Source organism: Gopherus evgoodei, chromosome 8, assembly GCF_007399415.2.
Source record: "Gopherus evgoodei ecotype Sinaloan lineage chromosome 8, rGopEvg1_v1.p, whole genome shotgun sequence".
Classification (NCBI taxonomy): domain Eukaryota; kingdom Metazoa; phylum Chordata; order Testudines; family Testudinidae; genus Gopherus; species Gopherus evgoodei.
The window spans coordinates 42,368,670-42,384,110 of NC_044329.1; the positions used below are offsets into that span (position 1 = coordinate 42,368,670).

A 15,441-nucleotide genomic window follows, 5' to 3' on the forward strand; every position below is an offset into this window, starting at 1 on the left:
CACACTCATAGACTTTAAGGTCAGAAGGGACCATTATGATCATCTAGTCTGACCTCCTGCAAAAAGCAGCCACAGAATCCTACTCATCCACTTCTATAACAAACCCCTAACCTATGTCTGAGTTATTGAAGTCTTCAAATTGTGGTCTGAGACCCTAACTGCAGAGAATCCTCCAGCAAGTGACCCATGCCCCACACTGCAGAGGAAGGCGGAAAAACCTCCAGGGCCTCTGCCCAATCTGCCCCGGAGGGAAAATCCTTCCCGACCCCAAATATGGCGATCAGTTAAACCCTGAGCATGTGGGCAAGACTCACCGGCCAGCACCAGGAAAGAATTCTCTGCAGTAACTCAGATCCCATCCCATATAACATCCCATCACAGACCACTGGGCATACTTACCTGCTGATAATCAAAGATCAATTGCCAAAATTAGGCTATCCCATCATACCAATCACTCTGTGGGGGTTGGAACAGGTGCCCCTGGGGTGGAAGGGATTTTTCCTGCTGCATTCCTGCACATGCCTTCTCTTGGCCAGAGCTGCCTGCAGAGCAGACTCCATCTTGGCCACAAGGGCGCTAAGTTACACAAGATGGGTTCATGTGAGGTATTAGTGGAAAGGTCATGATTTACTAAATATAATTATCCTATTTATATGCATGTATCATTTCTGTATCTGAAGTTAGGAATACTGACTATTGTAACAATTACAACTTGGGGAATGCCACACGGATAGTATGCAGTCAGCCTGGATGGGCCATTCAGGAGAACAATAGAACTCTGAAGATGCTAATCTCCCTCCTTGAAACGTTTCCTGGGATGCTGTTTTTGACACTCCAGGTTCAGATGATCATGTCATTTTGTACTAGATACCATCTTGGACTTCCAGGTTTTTCCATTAAGAGGGGGGGTGGGGGTCAAACTGGGAAACAAGGGATTCCTGCAATATGCAAATCCTATTTAAGGTTGAGGAGTGAGTTAATCTAGGCTCTTCTCCACTGCCTCCTGACCCAAGAAGGAAGACTGCTGAAAACACCTGAAAAAACAAAGGAACTAAGATGGGGCAGGGGCTGAGCCCAGGTGAGAAATGTCTAGCCTGTGAAAGGAATAGCTAGAGATTTAAACTGCGAGCAGTGCAGTTTACCTTCAAGAAACTCTACAACCTGCATAAAACAACATTTAAGGTGAGAATTTGCTACTATTAACCAGCTAATTTAGTGTATCAAGCTTAGTTTGTGTGTTTTTTGTTTTATTTGCTCAGTAATCTGCTTTGATCTGTTTATTCCTTATATTCACTTAAATTTTATCCTTTGTAATTAATAAACTTGTTTTGTTTTCCTAAAACCCCAGTTTAGTTCAATTCATAACTGGCTGGGGCCATGGCGGCGTGGGCAAAAAGCTGTGCAAATCTTCCTCCACCCTGAGGGAGGGAGGAAATTTCATGAGTTACACTGTACAGTTTTCTGTGCTGCACAAGACAATACAATTTTGGGTTTACTCTCCAGAGGGAGTGTGGGCTTGACTGCTGGGCAGTTTCCTAGCTGAGTCTTCGCATGCAAAGCTGATTGCAGACTGTGTGTGATTCTAAAGCTTGGTGGTCCCTAACTGTGTGTATGCTAGAGGAGATTGGAGATCCTGGCTCGGCAAAACAGTGTAAGGGCACTCAGGCTGGTGGAGCAGACGGGCTTAGTAAAACCCAGTATATTAGGTGGCACCCCTGGAAGGGGGGTCCATCTGTCACAACCGGGACCCTCTGTGACAGCCTATACCATTATGTTCACCACTTTACAAGACTGATACATTTTGTACAATGTATAGCAACTCTGTATGTGAAGTTACAAGATTGTTACTGAAATATATTGTATTCTGGGTTACACCCACAAATCAGTTTTCAGAGACAACGATAACACCTCGCTGGGGTCAGTGTGAATGACTACCACCTGCTTAAGCAGCCAATCTCCAGAGAGGGAAGAAGTGAAGAAGACATTTACATTTCATCACAGGGATGGTTCAAACCCCAGTGCTCCACAAGAGACTACTTGTTGCCTGCACCCAGCTGGGATAATTCTTAAAGAGGGGAAAGGGCTATAATAATAAACTCCCCAACTCACCTCCTCCTCCTCCCATCTCTGCTCATGACATCAATGAACACCTGAAGACACTGAACTAAGGATGCGTGTGTCCTGGACTGAAAGGAAACCCAGCCTGTGAAATGTACTGCAGCGTGCGATGAAGCAATCTTCACTTTGAATTTTGTTTAATTTGTTAAGTTAGCCATTAGCTTGCATTTTACTCTTATTTTCTTTTGTAAGCAATCCTGACTTTTATGCATCATAACTTGTAATCACTTAAGTTTATTAACTACAACCAATAGATTTTATCTTATTGTTTATATTAACCCAGTGTGTTTGCAGTAGAGTGTGGGGAAACTCCATCTGGGATAATAAGGCTGGTGCATTATCATTTTCCTTTGATGAACTGAGAGACTTTCTATGAGCTTGCGTTGTTCAGCAGTGTGCTGGACAGTACAAGATGCACATTGCTCGGGGGACAAGATTGGGACTAGAAATTCATGGAAGTGGCACTGTATGTAATTCTGAGGTGACTACTCAGAGTGCTCATGTATTTAGCTGGGAGTAAATTTGCATGCTGAAGGCAGTGTGAGCAGGCCAAGCATTGATGTTCTGATCACCAAACAGTGTAAAAGGCATCCAAGCCTAGGAGAGTTAAGGGGACACTGTTGTTCAACATTCCAGACCTGTATCCTGGTAGTGTATACACCCTGAGCAAGTGACCCACGAGCTCTCTGCCAGCCCACCAATGTCCAGGACAATCTGATCTGCACATGAAGATGTTACAGCACTTGGAAAAAAGGCTGCTTAAACAGAAACTGCTTCTTCAGTTGGTGCAGCTAAAGTGTATTCTGTAACACTCTCTTGCTGACGCCACATAAAAGCAAACTCCTTCGTAACTCTTCTGCCAGGTTGTTTTGGCAGCAACAAGGGATGGGCTCCATGTCCTAGGGGTTTCTCTTAACATTACAAAACCGAACCACCTCAAGCCCCCCACCCAACAATCTGGAAAAAGTAAAAACCTCCCCTGACTACCTCTATGGATGTGTTCTACTCTGAATTAAAAACTCGTAGCTGGCCCGTGCCAGTTGACTCAGGCTAAGGCGTCTGTTTAATATGGATGTAGATGGTCAGACTTGGGCTGGAGCCCACACTCTAGGACTCAGGCGTGGTCTACACTACGCTGCTTAAACCGATTTTAACAGCGTTAATCGATTTAATGCTGACCCGTCACACTACACTGCTCTTTATATCGATTTAAAGGGCCTCTTAAATAGATTTCTGTACTCCTACAAAACGAGAGGAGTAACGCTAAAATCGATATTACTATATCGGATTGGGTTAGGTGGTGGACGCAAATTGGCACTATTGGCCTCATTATTTACCGTAGCTACCCACAGTGCACCTGCTCCAGAAATCGACGCTAGCCTCGGACCATGGACGCACACCACCGAATTAATGTGCCTAGTGTGGACTCTCACAATTGACTTATACATATCTGTTTTATAAAATTCGGTTTAAGCTAATTCGAATTTATCCTGTAGTGTAGACGTAGCCTCAGAGGTATAAGGGTTCCAGAGCTCAGGCTGCAGCCTGAGCTGGACCATCTACACCACAATTAACAGTCCCTTAGCCCAAGCCTGAGTCAGCTGGCATGGGCCAGCCACAGGTGTTTAACTGCAGTGTAGACAAATCCTAAAAGATAATACTTCCCCCATTCACAAGCATTGAGTCTATATAACAAAAGAGAAATTTTATCAAAGGGGGAGAGGGAACAAAGCATTCATTTACAGGAAAATGACTCAAAAGCATGCAAACACTAAATAAAAACTCCAACCAAGTATCCTGGGCAGTAGTCCTTTGCTCACCTTGAAATTTTGAATGTCCAGTGGACAATGTCCCTTTAACATGCCACTTTTTCTTTCCTCTTGCTGCACACTGTTTACAGTCTGATGTCCAAGGTCAGCAAAGTCCTGAAGATCAGGGGTGAATCAGGGATTCACCTCCAGCTTCTGAGAAGAATGTGAGTGGTGCCTCTGCCACTGCCTCTTTGTTGCTGCTGCCACTTCTTGCTGCTTTCTGCTCTGGCAGCTACTGCTGCTTGCATAGTTGCTGCTGCCTCTGCTGTTCCAACTACTTCTGTACTCTTGTGTCCTTGGTCCTATAGCCCACAATCACCTAGCCCAGCAAGTAGTGACACCTTTGGTGCTGGTGCTGTGGTGTCTCTCATTACGCTGCCTTTGTCCACCATGCTGTGTTCTGAGGTTCCACCACCCAGCCACTTTTCAGTGATTTCAGCTCAAGTAACTTCACTGGGTATGGAGGAACCTCACTGCCACTGCATCCTCTATGCTGTCTTTTACTGAAACACTGTCCCCACATAGGTCTAAGGCTCAGACTCCTAGACCAGTCTATCAATGATTTCAGCTGTAGTGATCACTGGGAAAGAGACACAGACTCTCAATTAAGTCTAGTAAGTTCTGTCTTTAAACACAGAGTCAAATGACATTAAACACAAGAGTCAAATGACTGAAGTTAGGCTTAGCGGCCTCTAATTGTCAGGATTGTCTCTGGAGCCTGTTTTTAAAAAATTGTTATCGTATTAGCTATCCCTTAAGTGGTAGGTTACACAGCACCATTAGTAGTTCTGCAAATTTCATATCTGAATAACAGTCAAGACTGATCACCTTGGCAAAGTAGGTGTGTCTATGCAAATAAAGTCTGCTCATTACATCTTTTCCTCCAGATTGTCAATAGATGGCAGGAGGAGAGCTCATTTGGATCACCAATGTACTGAAATGGGTATAGCCTAAATTCCTCTAAGCTGCGCAGCTGCACAGCAGCCAATTAACTGCCACACAAGTGCTCAGGCTGCGGAGGGGAGAGATGCCTCTCCCCTAGCCCCAGAGAAGAGAGGCGTCTCTCCCCCCCCTAGCCCAGGTGCTGCTGCAGGGAAAGAGCTTGGGGGAGTTTTTCTTTCCACCATTATAGACGTGGGGAAGCCTGACACCACAAACCCTTCATCTCAAGCTCCACCCCAGAGCCACACTCCCCAGTCAGAGCCTCACCCCAACCCTCTGCCCAGTCCTGAGCCCCCCACACACTCCAAACCCCCTTAGCCCACCCCCCATACATGAATTTTGTGTGTGACACACATCACTTCCTATTGGTGCATACAATAAAATTCATTCTGCACATGCATAGGCAACAATTAGAGGGAATGCTGAGTGTAGCAGCATCTTCTGAATGAAGGAACACTAAACAAGAAATATCAACAACTGTAATCCAGTTTTATGGGAGCAGGCAACACATGATACGCAATCTGCAGACAACAATTCACTTGCCTTCTTTAGATATCATAGAATTATAGACCTGGAAGGGACCTTGAAAGGTCATCAAGTCCAGACCTCTGCAATGAGGCACAACCAAGTAAATGAGGCAGACTATCCTTGACAAGTGTATGTCCACCCTGTTCTTAAAAACCTCCAGAGACAGGGATTCCACAAGCTCTCTTGGAAGCCTAATTCCCAAACTTAATTACCCTTACAATTAGAAAGATTTTCCTAACAGCTAGACTAAATTTCATTGCTGCAGATTAAGCCCCTTTCTTCTTGTCCTGGACAAGGAGAACAACTGATTACTATCCTGTTCGTAACAGTCCTTAACCTATTTGAAGATTGTTATCAGGTTCCCCTCAGTCGTCTTTTCCAAGTCTAAAAATGCCCCATTTCTTAACTTTTCTTCATAAATCAAGTTTTCTAAAGTTTTATCATTTTTTGTTTCTCTTCTCTGGACTCTCAAATTTGGTCAAATCTTTCCTGAAGTGTGGCCAGAATTGACACAATACCAGTTGAGGCCTCATTGGTGCTGAATAGAGTGGAACAATTACCTCCCAGATCTTACACTACAATGTTCCCTTAGTACACCCCAGAGTGGAATTAGCCTTTTTTGCAAGTGCATCACACTGTTGACTGATACTCAATATTGGATCCGCACTATCCACCCCAGACCTTTTCAGCAGTACTACTGACTAGCTAGTTATTCCCCATTTTGAAGTTGTGCATTTGATTTTTTTCTTCCTCCGTGTAGTACTTTGCATTTGTCTTTATTAATGTATCATGTTGCTTTAAGACCAATTCTCTAATTATCAAGATCCTTTGGAATTCTAATTGGGTTGTTACCCAGGGCTCTTTCAACCCAAAGCTCTTGTAACTTTTACTCTGTGCAAGGTGGTATCAGGAAAATAATCAAGGAGACATGGCTGTCAGACCAAGAGATGGCTGGCATAAACAGAACAACACAAGAGTGCTTTCACTTAAAGCTAAACTTTACTTAGTCTCAAGCACTTACACACATCTGCAACAAGTTAGTAAAACACCCCCAATCTTTGATAATTACCAAAGCTGAGTGTGGCTCTCGAGTGACAAAGTAGCAGGCTTCTATTGGCCAAATCTTCTGTCTGCTGGTGGGGACGGCAAGATGTATCCAGAGGGAGAGTCCAAAAAGAGTCCCCAAATGAATCCAACTATTTCAAACTTTTTCCTCTTATTTACACATTAGTATAGAAGACATATCCCTTAAAGAACACTTGTTAAGTAAGCAGTTTCAAGGATCAAGCAAGATGTTCCTTCAGGTGTGGGTTTTTCCAGGGTTTGCAGCCTTGAGTCCCCAATAGACATTCCTGGCATCTGCTCTTTAAAAGGCGTGTATCAGCAACTTCAACTCAATTCTTATCAGCAAGGATGCTGGGTCAGCTGTCCTTTCTGTGGCACCCCAAATCCCCTCCCCTCCCCTCCTGCCTTGGTCAAGCTGAGACTGCTTAATAGGTTGCTTTAACAATAAGCCATAGTGGTTTCCAGGCACTTTACTGGTTTGCCAAAATCTCCCCATACTCTGTCCTCAAAATTCTAGTAACCCCTCCCACAAATTGGAGTCCTCCACAAATGTTATATGTCTACTCTCCCTTCCATCTCGAAGTCACTAATGAACATATTGATTAGTGAGGTTCCTCAGGGGTCAGTTCTGGAGCCATACTAGATACGTCCTCCCAGTTGGGCAGTGAACCACTGATAGCTACTTTCTGAGTATGGCCTTTCAACCAGTTGTGCTCTCATCTTACAGTAATTTCAACTAAACCACATTTCCCCAAGTTTGCTTTAGAGAATTCATGTGGGATTGTGCAAAAGCCTTACTAAAAATCAAGATATACAAAGTCTACAGATTTCCCCGCTCCACTAGGCCAGTAACTCTGTCAAGGAGGAAATTAGGTTGGTTGCATGATTTCTTGACAAATCCATGCTGGCTATTCCTTATAACTTTACTATATCAGCTAACCAGGTGGTTAAAAATGGATTATTTAATAATTTGTTTCAGTATCTTTCCAGATATAAAAGTTAGGCTGACTGGTTTATAACTCTCTGGGTCTTCTTTGTTCCCCGTTTAAAGACAGGTATAATGTTTGACCTTTTCCAGTCCTCTGGGACCTCATTGTGTCTTCCATTGAATTCTTGAAGATAACAACTAACAGTTCCAAAATTGCTTCAGCTAGTTCCTTGAGTAATCTAAGAAAAAATTAATCAGGCCCTGCTGACTTGAATACATCTAACTTATTTAAATATTCTTTAACCTATTCTTTCCCTATTTGGCTTGCATTCTCCCCTCTTGTTGTTTAATATTAATGAATCATAGAAGATTAGGGTTGGACGAGACCTCAGGAGGTTATCTAGTCCAACCCATGCTCAAAGCAGGACCAACCACCAACTAAATCATCCCAGCCAGGGCTTTGTCAAGCTGGGGCCTTAAAAACCTCTAAGGATGGAGATTCCACCACCTCCCTAGGTAACCAACTACAGTGCTTTACCATCCTCCCAGTGAAACAGTGTTTCCTAATATCCAACCTAGAGCTCCCCACTGCTTACTGAGACCATTGTTCCTTGTTCTGTCATCTGTTATCACAGAGAACAGCCAAGTTCCATCCTCTCTGGAACCTCCCTTCAGGTAGTTGAGGCTGCTATCAAATCCTCCTCAACCTTCCTCATAAGTCATGTGCTACAGCCCCCTAATCACTTGCCCTCTGCTGGACTCTCTCCAAACTTCTACATCCCTTTCTATAGTGGGGGAGGCCAAAACTCCAGATGTGGCTTCACCAGTGCTGAATAGAGGGGAATAATCACTTCCCTCAATCTGATGGCAACGTTCCTACTAATACAGCCCAATGTGCTGTTAGCCTCCTTGGCAACAAGGGACACATAACTCAATTCCAGCTTCTCATCCACTGTAATTCCCAGGTATACTCTGCAGAATTGCTGCTTAGCCAGTCGGTCCCCAGGCTGTAGCACTGCCTGGAATTCTTCCGTCCTGTCCCTGTTGAACCACATCACATTTCTTTTGGCATAATCCTCCAATTTGTCTAGGTCACTCTGGACCCTATCCCTATCCCTCCAGCATATTTACCTCTCCCCTTAGCTTACAGTCATCTTTAAACTTGCTGAGGGTGCAATCTATCCCATCATCCAGATCATTAATGAAGATGTTGAACAAAACCGGCCCCAGGACCAACCTCTGGGGAACTCCGCTTGATATCGGCTGCCAACTAGACATCGTGCCATTAACACTATCCATTGAGCACAACGATCTAGCCAGCTTTCTATCCACCTTATAGTCCAGGGATTGGCAACCTTTGGCCCGTGGCCTGCCAGGGGAAGCACCCTGGTGGGCCAGTTTATTTACCTGCTGCCTCTGCAGGTTTGGCCAACTGCAATTCCCACTGGCTGCAGTTTGCTGCTCCGGGCCAACGGGGGCTGCGGGAAGCGGCGGGGGCTGAGCATTGTGCTGGCCACCACTTTCTGCCACCCCATTGACTGGCAACGGCAAACTGCAGCCAATGGGAGCCACGATCGGTCGAACCTGCAGACACAGCAGGTAAACAAATCTGCCAGGGCTGTGGGCTAAAGGTTGCCGATCCCTGTTACAATCCAATCCGCACATCTTTAACTTGCTGGCAAGAATACTGTGGGAGACTGTATGAAAAGTTTTGCTAAAGTAAAGTATCAGAGGGGTAGCCGTGTTAGTCTGGATCTGTAAAAGCAGCAAAGAATCCTGTGGCACCTTATAGACTAACAGACGTTTTGGAGCATGAGCATGAGCTTTCATGGGTGAATACCCACTTCTTCAGATGCATGCATCTGAAGAATGGGTATTCACCCACGAAAGCTCATGCTCCAAAACGTCTGTTAGTCTATAAGGTGCCACAGGATTCTTTGCTGCTTTTGCTAAAGTAAAGGTATATCACATCCAATGCTTTACCCATATCCACAGAGCCACTTATCTCATCACAGAAGGCAATCAGGTTGATCAGGCATGACTTGCCCTTGGCCAATGGCTCTGCAATCACATCAGCCAACTCCTCCAACACCCTAAGATGCATTGCTTCCAGCTCCATAGATTTGTGCATGTCCAGCTTTTCTAAATAGTCCTTAACCTGTTCTTTCACCACTGAGAGCTGTTCACCTCCTCCCCATACTGTACTGCCCAGTGCAGCAGTCTGGGAACTGACCTTATCTGTGAAAACCAAGGAAAAAAAACATTGAGTACATTAGCTTTTTCCACATCATTTGTCACTAGGTTGCCTCTCCCATTCAGTAAGGATCCCACACTTTCCCTTTCTTGTTGCTAACATATCTGTAGAAACCCTCGTTACCCTACACATACTTTGCTAGCTGCAATTGCAATTGTGCTTTGGCATTCCTGATTGCTCAAGCAATATTTTTATACTCCTCCCTAGTCAACTTCCTGTAAGTTTCCTTTTTGTATTTAAGCTCACTGAAGATTTCTCTGTTAAGCCAAGCTGGTCGCTTGCCATATTTTACTATTCTTTCTGCACATCAGGATGGTTTGCTCCTGCATCCTCAATAAGGCTTCTTTAAAATACAGCCAGCTCTCCTGAACTGCTTTCCCCTTCATGCTACTTTCCCAGGGGATCCTGCCCATCAGTTCCCTGAGAGAGTCAAAGTCTGCTTTTTTGAAGTCCAAGGTCTGTATTCTGCTGCTCTCCCTTCTTCCTTTTGTCATGATCCTGAACTCAACCATCAAATGGTCACTACCTCCCAGCTTCCCATCCACTTTTGCTCCCCTATTAATTCTTCCCTGTTTGTAAGCAGCAAGTCAACAAGAACTCTGCTCCTATTTGGTTCCTCCAGCATTTGCACCAGGAAATTGTCCCCTGTACTTCCTGGATTGTCTGTGCACTGCTGTATTGCTCTCCCAGCAGATATCGAAGTGAGTGAAGTCCTCCATGAGAACCAGGACCTGTGATCTAGAAACTTCTGTTAGCGTCCAAAGCCTCGTCCTACCTCATACCACCAGGACATCACCCTTGTTGCTCTCACCTCTAAACTTAAAAACTGTCAACAAGCTTTTCTCCAGTTCATACTGGAGCTCTGAGAAATCATATTGTGTTCTTACATATAGTACAAGTTCTCCACCTTTTCTCCTGCTTCCTGAACTGTTCATACCCATTCATAACAGTGCTCCAGTCATCTGAGTTACCCCACCAAGTCTCTGCTACTCCACTCAGATTATAGTTCCTTGACTGTGTCAGGACTTCCACTTCTTCCTGCTTGTTTCCCAGGCTTCTTGCATTTGTGTACAGGCACCAAAAATAACTAGCTAATTGCCCTTTTTCAGTATGATTCAAGAGGCCTCCCCTGTTGCACCTACCTCCTTGTGCAGAGAGGATAACCTCTCTTTGCAGACTATCACTGAGGGCTATGGCCCTACTCCCAGCACGAGCCAATGTGCACTCAGCTGGGCAGCTGCGTCCCTGGTCCTGTGGCTCATCCAGAGGCGGGACTCCACATAAAGTGTGTCCCACTGGGAGCTGGCCTGGCTGTTGCTATAGCGCAGTGTGGAGCTGGGGCAGGCACAGAGCCTGCCTTAGCCCCAGTGCTCCTCTGACCAGGAGCCACATGACCTAAGCCCATGCCCAGATTTGACACCCCCCAAAACCCACAGCATCTGCCTGCACACCAAATCCCTCACCCCCCAACCCAACCCCAGAGCCTGCACCCCCAGCCAGAGCTCTCACCCCCCCACACCCCAACCCCTTGCTCCATCTGAGAGCCCCCTCACACATCTGAACCCCTCATGCCCAGCCCCAGGCCAGAACCTGCACCCCCAGCCCAGAACCCACACCTCCTGCCACACCTCAACCCCCTGCCTCAACCCACAGCCCCCTCCCTCACCACACTGAATTCTGGAGCACCTTCCTGCACCCCAAACCCCTATCCTGACCCCAGAGCCTCACCACCTCCTGCACTCCAGGGAGAGGGAATATAACAAACTGGGGGCAGGGCCTGGAGAAGGGGTAGGGCAAAGGTGTTTAGTTTTGTGCCATTAGAAAGTTAGCAACACTATCAGCGACCATCACCTGCGTGAACGGGCTCCTGCCCCAGCCACCCACCGGTCCTCCAGGGCCCGACAGCCCGCACGTTGCCAGTCTCCGTGCGAGTGGGGCCGACTGGCCCCCAACCTCAGATTCTCTCGGCAGTCTGTCTCTCCAGCGTCCCGGATTTCCTCTCTATAGCATGTGCCTCCTCTATGGTTCCGGCTTAGTCTAGCCTCGATACTGCCTCTCTATCGTCGATTGGCACCGTCTAGCCTTTCCATAGCCTCGCTATGGTATAAGGTCCCTCTAGTCTACACACCTCTTATTTATGGTTTCGTGGGCGTTCTATCGGTCACGCACCCTCTCTGGTGTGTCCCATCTAGCCTTCTCGCTACCTCTCTATGGGCTCGTTTGGCTCCCTCTAGGCCTCACTTTCCTTCTCCATGGTTTCTGCGGGGCCCCTCTACCCCTGACGTTTCCTCTCTGTGGTCTCCCGCGTGGTGCCCTCTGGGAGCCGGGACGCGAGAGCAAGATGTGGCGGCTGCCTGGGCTGCTGAGCCGAGGTCAGGGGTGTGGAGCGGGGCTCACACACACGCTGCTTATCGCGAGAGTCGCGACCTTGCCGGGCCGGGGTTTGGCAGCGCTGCAAAGTCGGGGCTGGGCGATGTCCCGAAGCCCGCAGCGGGGACAGCCTGAGCGCAGGCACAGCCCGGCCCCACACTCCGGGGGCACCAGCAGCCCGGCTGGGCAGCTCCTGACGGGGCTAGGGCTAGAAGGGCTGGCTTGGCCCACTTCCCCTTCCCGCCGCAAGGTCGCATTTTCTTCTTAGCAAGTCTCCATGGGCTCCCCCGTGCTGGCTGCCTCAACTGCTGTCCTGGGCCCGTAACGTTCCCAGAGCCCAGCCAGGCGGTCCAGCCCTGTTAGCAGGTCCTAGCAATCAGCCTCCCGGCCCAGCCCTTAACTCCCTCCCCTGCCTGTTGCTGGCTCAGCACAGCGTTCCCAGAACTCAGTGGCTCAATTACACATGCAGCGTGGGGAAGGTTGGTTAGTCTAATAAATGAAAGGAGGGGGGGAATAAGAGCTCTCTTTCATGAACACCTAGCCAGCCAGTTAGCTATGAAGTCCTTCTTCGTGGCCGTTTTCTGCTTGTTTTACCTGTAAAGGGTTAACAAAGTTCCCCAAGTAAAGGAAAAGGAATGGGCATCTGACCAAAAGAGCCAGTGGGAGGCTAGAACTTTTTAAAATGAGGGTGTAAAAAACCTTGATTCACAAGCCAAAATAAAGAAATAAACCTGTGTCTACTTAAACATACCTTGTCCAATGATTTCTTCTAGGTAGGGAAGATGAATTTTTATACCTTACATTGCATTACTTCTTGTAGCATTGTTGCTCTGTGTCTCCTCCGGAGAACAAGAGACAAAGGGGAAGTTTTTTCCCCCCATTTTAAAAAGTTCTAGCCTCCTGTTGGCTGTTTTGGTCAGGTGCCTACTCCTTTTTCTTTACCTGGAAGGGAGCTTCCCCCCCCCACCTTTCATTTAGTACATGCTCACTAAGCTGTGACTGCCTGCCTCTAGTGAATTCAAGTACTTGCTAAACTACAATTTCCATTTCAATTAACCCTACAATTCAAAAAAGAGTCCTGTGGCACCTTAAAGACTAACAGATGTATTGAAGCATAAGCTTTCGTGGGTGAATACCCATATTGTCAGACGCATGCTGGCCACAGGACTCTTTAAGGTGCAACAGGACTCTTTGTTGCTTTTTACAGATCCAGACTAACACGACTACCCCTCTCCTAAAATTCAAAATACCGCATTTTTAGGGAACTTTATGACCTCCATGGCAGAAGCATAACAGCCACTGCTGCCCACATTTCTTGAGCCAGTTTTGGCTGCAATCCATCCTTCCTCTTTGGATGAATGCTGAGGCTGGGAACTTCTGCCCCAAACAAGAGAGTTCCTGGAAATTCCACACCAAGTGAGGATTAGACTGGAAATGCTCTGACAGCTTCCAATTCAGGCTGCTTGATCCCCAAATAACTAGAGATGGGGGCTTGACTTTCCTTGTGCTAACACCAGTTCACTCCTGAAGGGAACGGAGAATGAGGTCTCTGGGTCCCTGTGGAGCAGAATTCATGCCAGTGAGGCAGTACAGACACCCTTATGTAGCCGGACCCAGTGTTCGCGAGGGGACAGAGCATGTCCTAATGCTGGGGAGGCTGCTCTGTCCTCGAGCTACATGCTGGAGTGTCTGGAATCTCCTCCCAGCAGAATCCCAATGCATTGGTTCCCTCTCCTTCTAACTCCACATGCAGCCCTTCATCGCCTCCATGTGCTGAATGCTTCAAGCTCTATCCATGGGATCCCAACCCTCCCCAGCAATGAGGAGTTCCGGAACACCACCTCAGCAATCAGTGCTGGACAGACTCCATCTGAACAGAGGTGAGGATGGGTAGCCTTCCAATGGGGGAAGCAGGGAGGAGATCTGGGCAGCCTCTACAGTGTGGTACCCAGCTAGAATGCAGAATGAGGGTCAGGGAACCAAGGGAGAGCCCTGCATAGCCCACGTGTCCCATTCTGTGTTGAGGGAGAGCCACAACTGAGGGTTCTCTCATAATCCTCAGTGCCCACTATGCCTGTAGGCAGCAGGGAAGCGGCTTTTGTGGTCTGCGTGGACTGGACTTCTTAGCCAAAGGCAAGAACTGTAAAAGGGAGTCCTGAGGAATGGTTCCCATTTGGGTTTGGTCTGGTCATACCATCCCTTCACCTCAGCCAGTGTTGGAGACAGCAGCAAACATACCGTAAAGATCACCCTATTCTCAGGAACTGCAACATGAAATTCCTTTTCCTGATGGTGATCTAAGGAATTGCTGAAGTCATCGTATTTTAATCTAGGTCTTGGTTTTCTCTCTGTTTGCCCTTCCCATAACCTAACTCAGCTTTACCTCTGGTCACAGGCTCCTACCCCATGTCTTTCTCCCTACTGCACCAGGCAGACCTCCAGCATAGTCCTCCTCCCTTTATCTCTTCCCCTCCTGCCTCAGATATCCACACTAGGGAGAGTGTTCTAGCTAAACCCTTTGTATATCCTCTGGCATTCAGTATGGGTGCATGCATGTGACTGAGTGAGGTCTCCATGGTGCTCTGGAACCCCTTTGGCCAGTCTGTGCAGGCCCAAGGTCAGGGTGCATTCCTGGTCTCTTCCCCAGCACTCCGACTGGTGAGTCATACTGGTGCTGCAGCATGGGTCTGACAGTGTGGCACAGCCTGTCTTCCTGTGCTGTACCCTGGCCATGTCTACACAGGAACCTCACCACCATTTACAGTGAGTGGGTGCTGCTCCAAAGCTGCTGTTAAGCTGGAGCTCTGCCATCTTATCATGTAACTTTTCCTACTCAGAGTAGAGCTAGACACCAGGGTAGTGCTTGGCTGCTGCTGCTTCCTCCAGCAGCAGTGAATGGCACCCAGGGCTAATGCAGCTGCTTTGTGCCTCACACACTCTCCACTCCTCTCCAGCCCTGCGTTGCCCTTTGCCTCATCTTCAGGAGGATGGTGATTTGCTGATGTGAAGCTGCTGTCTGAGTGCTTGGAAACAATGTAAATGTTCACAGTGGGTCTCCCAACTCAACCTCTCACGCCTGACCCGTTTAAGGCTTTATACATGCCTGGAAAACATTACTGAGCACTGCTGGCCTGAAGACTGAGCCTAGTGGCTCGGTTATTGGCTCGTCATCAGTACATCAGCCAGTGTAGTCTGACAAACTACTGGCAGGATTAGAATTTACATATAACTTGTGCTTGCTGCTGGCGATTGGGTGCTCAGGTGCTCTCAACTGATCAGGACAAGGATCCAGTGCTGTGGGGCCAGGACCCTTCTCACTGGCCTTGATGCAGGATTAGGTGATGGGGTCCTTATGCCCAGTCAGGTGGTCCCTGTGAGGGAGGAAGAAATAGGTGTCCCAGGGAAGTAAGACAGGGCTAGGGGAG

General features: G+C 47.4%; 1 protein-coding gene and 1 long non-coding RNA gene across 4 annotated transcripts in view; one reads left to right on the forward strand and one right to left on the reverse strand.

The window, feature by feature from the left end:
- The window catches only part of LOC115656831, a 38,668-nt gene extending 27,087 nt beyond the window's left edge, over positions 1-11,581 (reverse strand). For all 3 annotated transcript variants that reach the window (XR_004001762.1, XR_004001763.1, XR_004001761.1), the window contains exon 1: positions 11,498-11,581. This is a non-coding gene — a long non-coding RNA (uncharacterized LOC115656831). The remainder of the gene's footprint in view (positions 1-11,497) is intronic.
- A 184-nt stretch (positions 11,582-11,765) lies between these two features.
- LOC115656830 (DAP3-binding cell death enhancer 1-like) overlaps positions 11,766-15,441 on the forward strand; it is a 35,582-nt gene continuing 31,906 nt past the window's right edge. The window contains 2 exon segments of the mRNA XM_030573984.1: positions 11,766-12,018; positions 13,770-13,896. Of these exon segments, the coding sequence (XP_030429844.1) occupies positions 11,784-12,018; positions 13,770-13,896 (362 nt within the window). The 5' untranslated portion in view covers positions 11,766-11,783.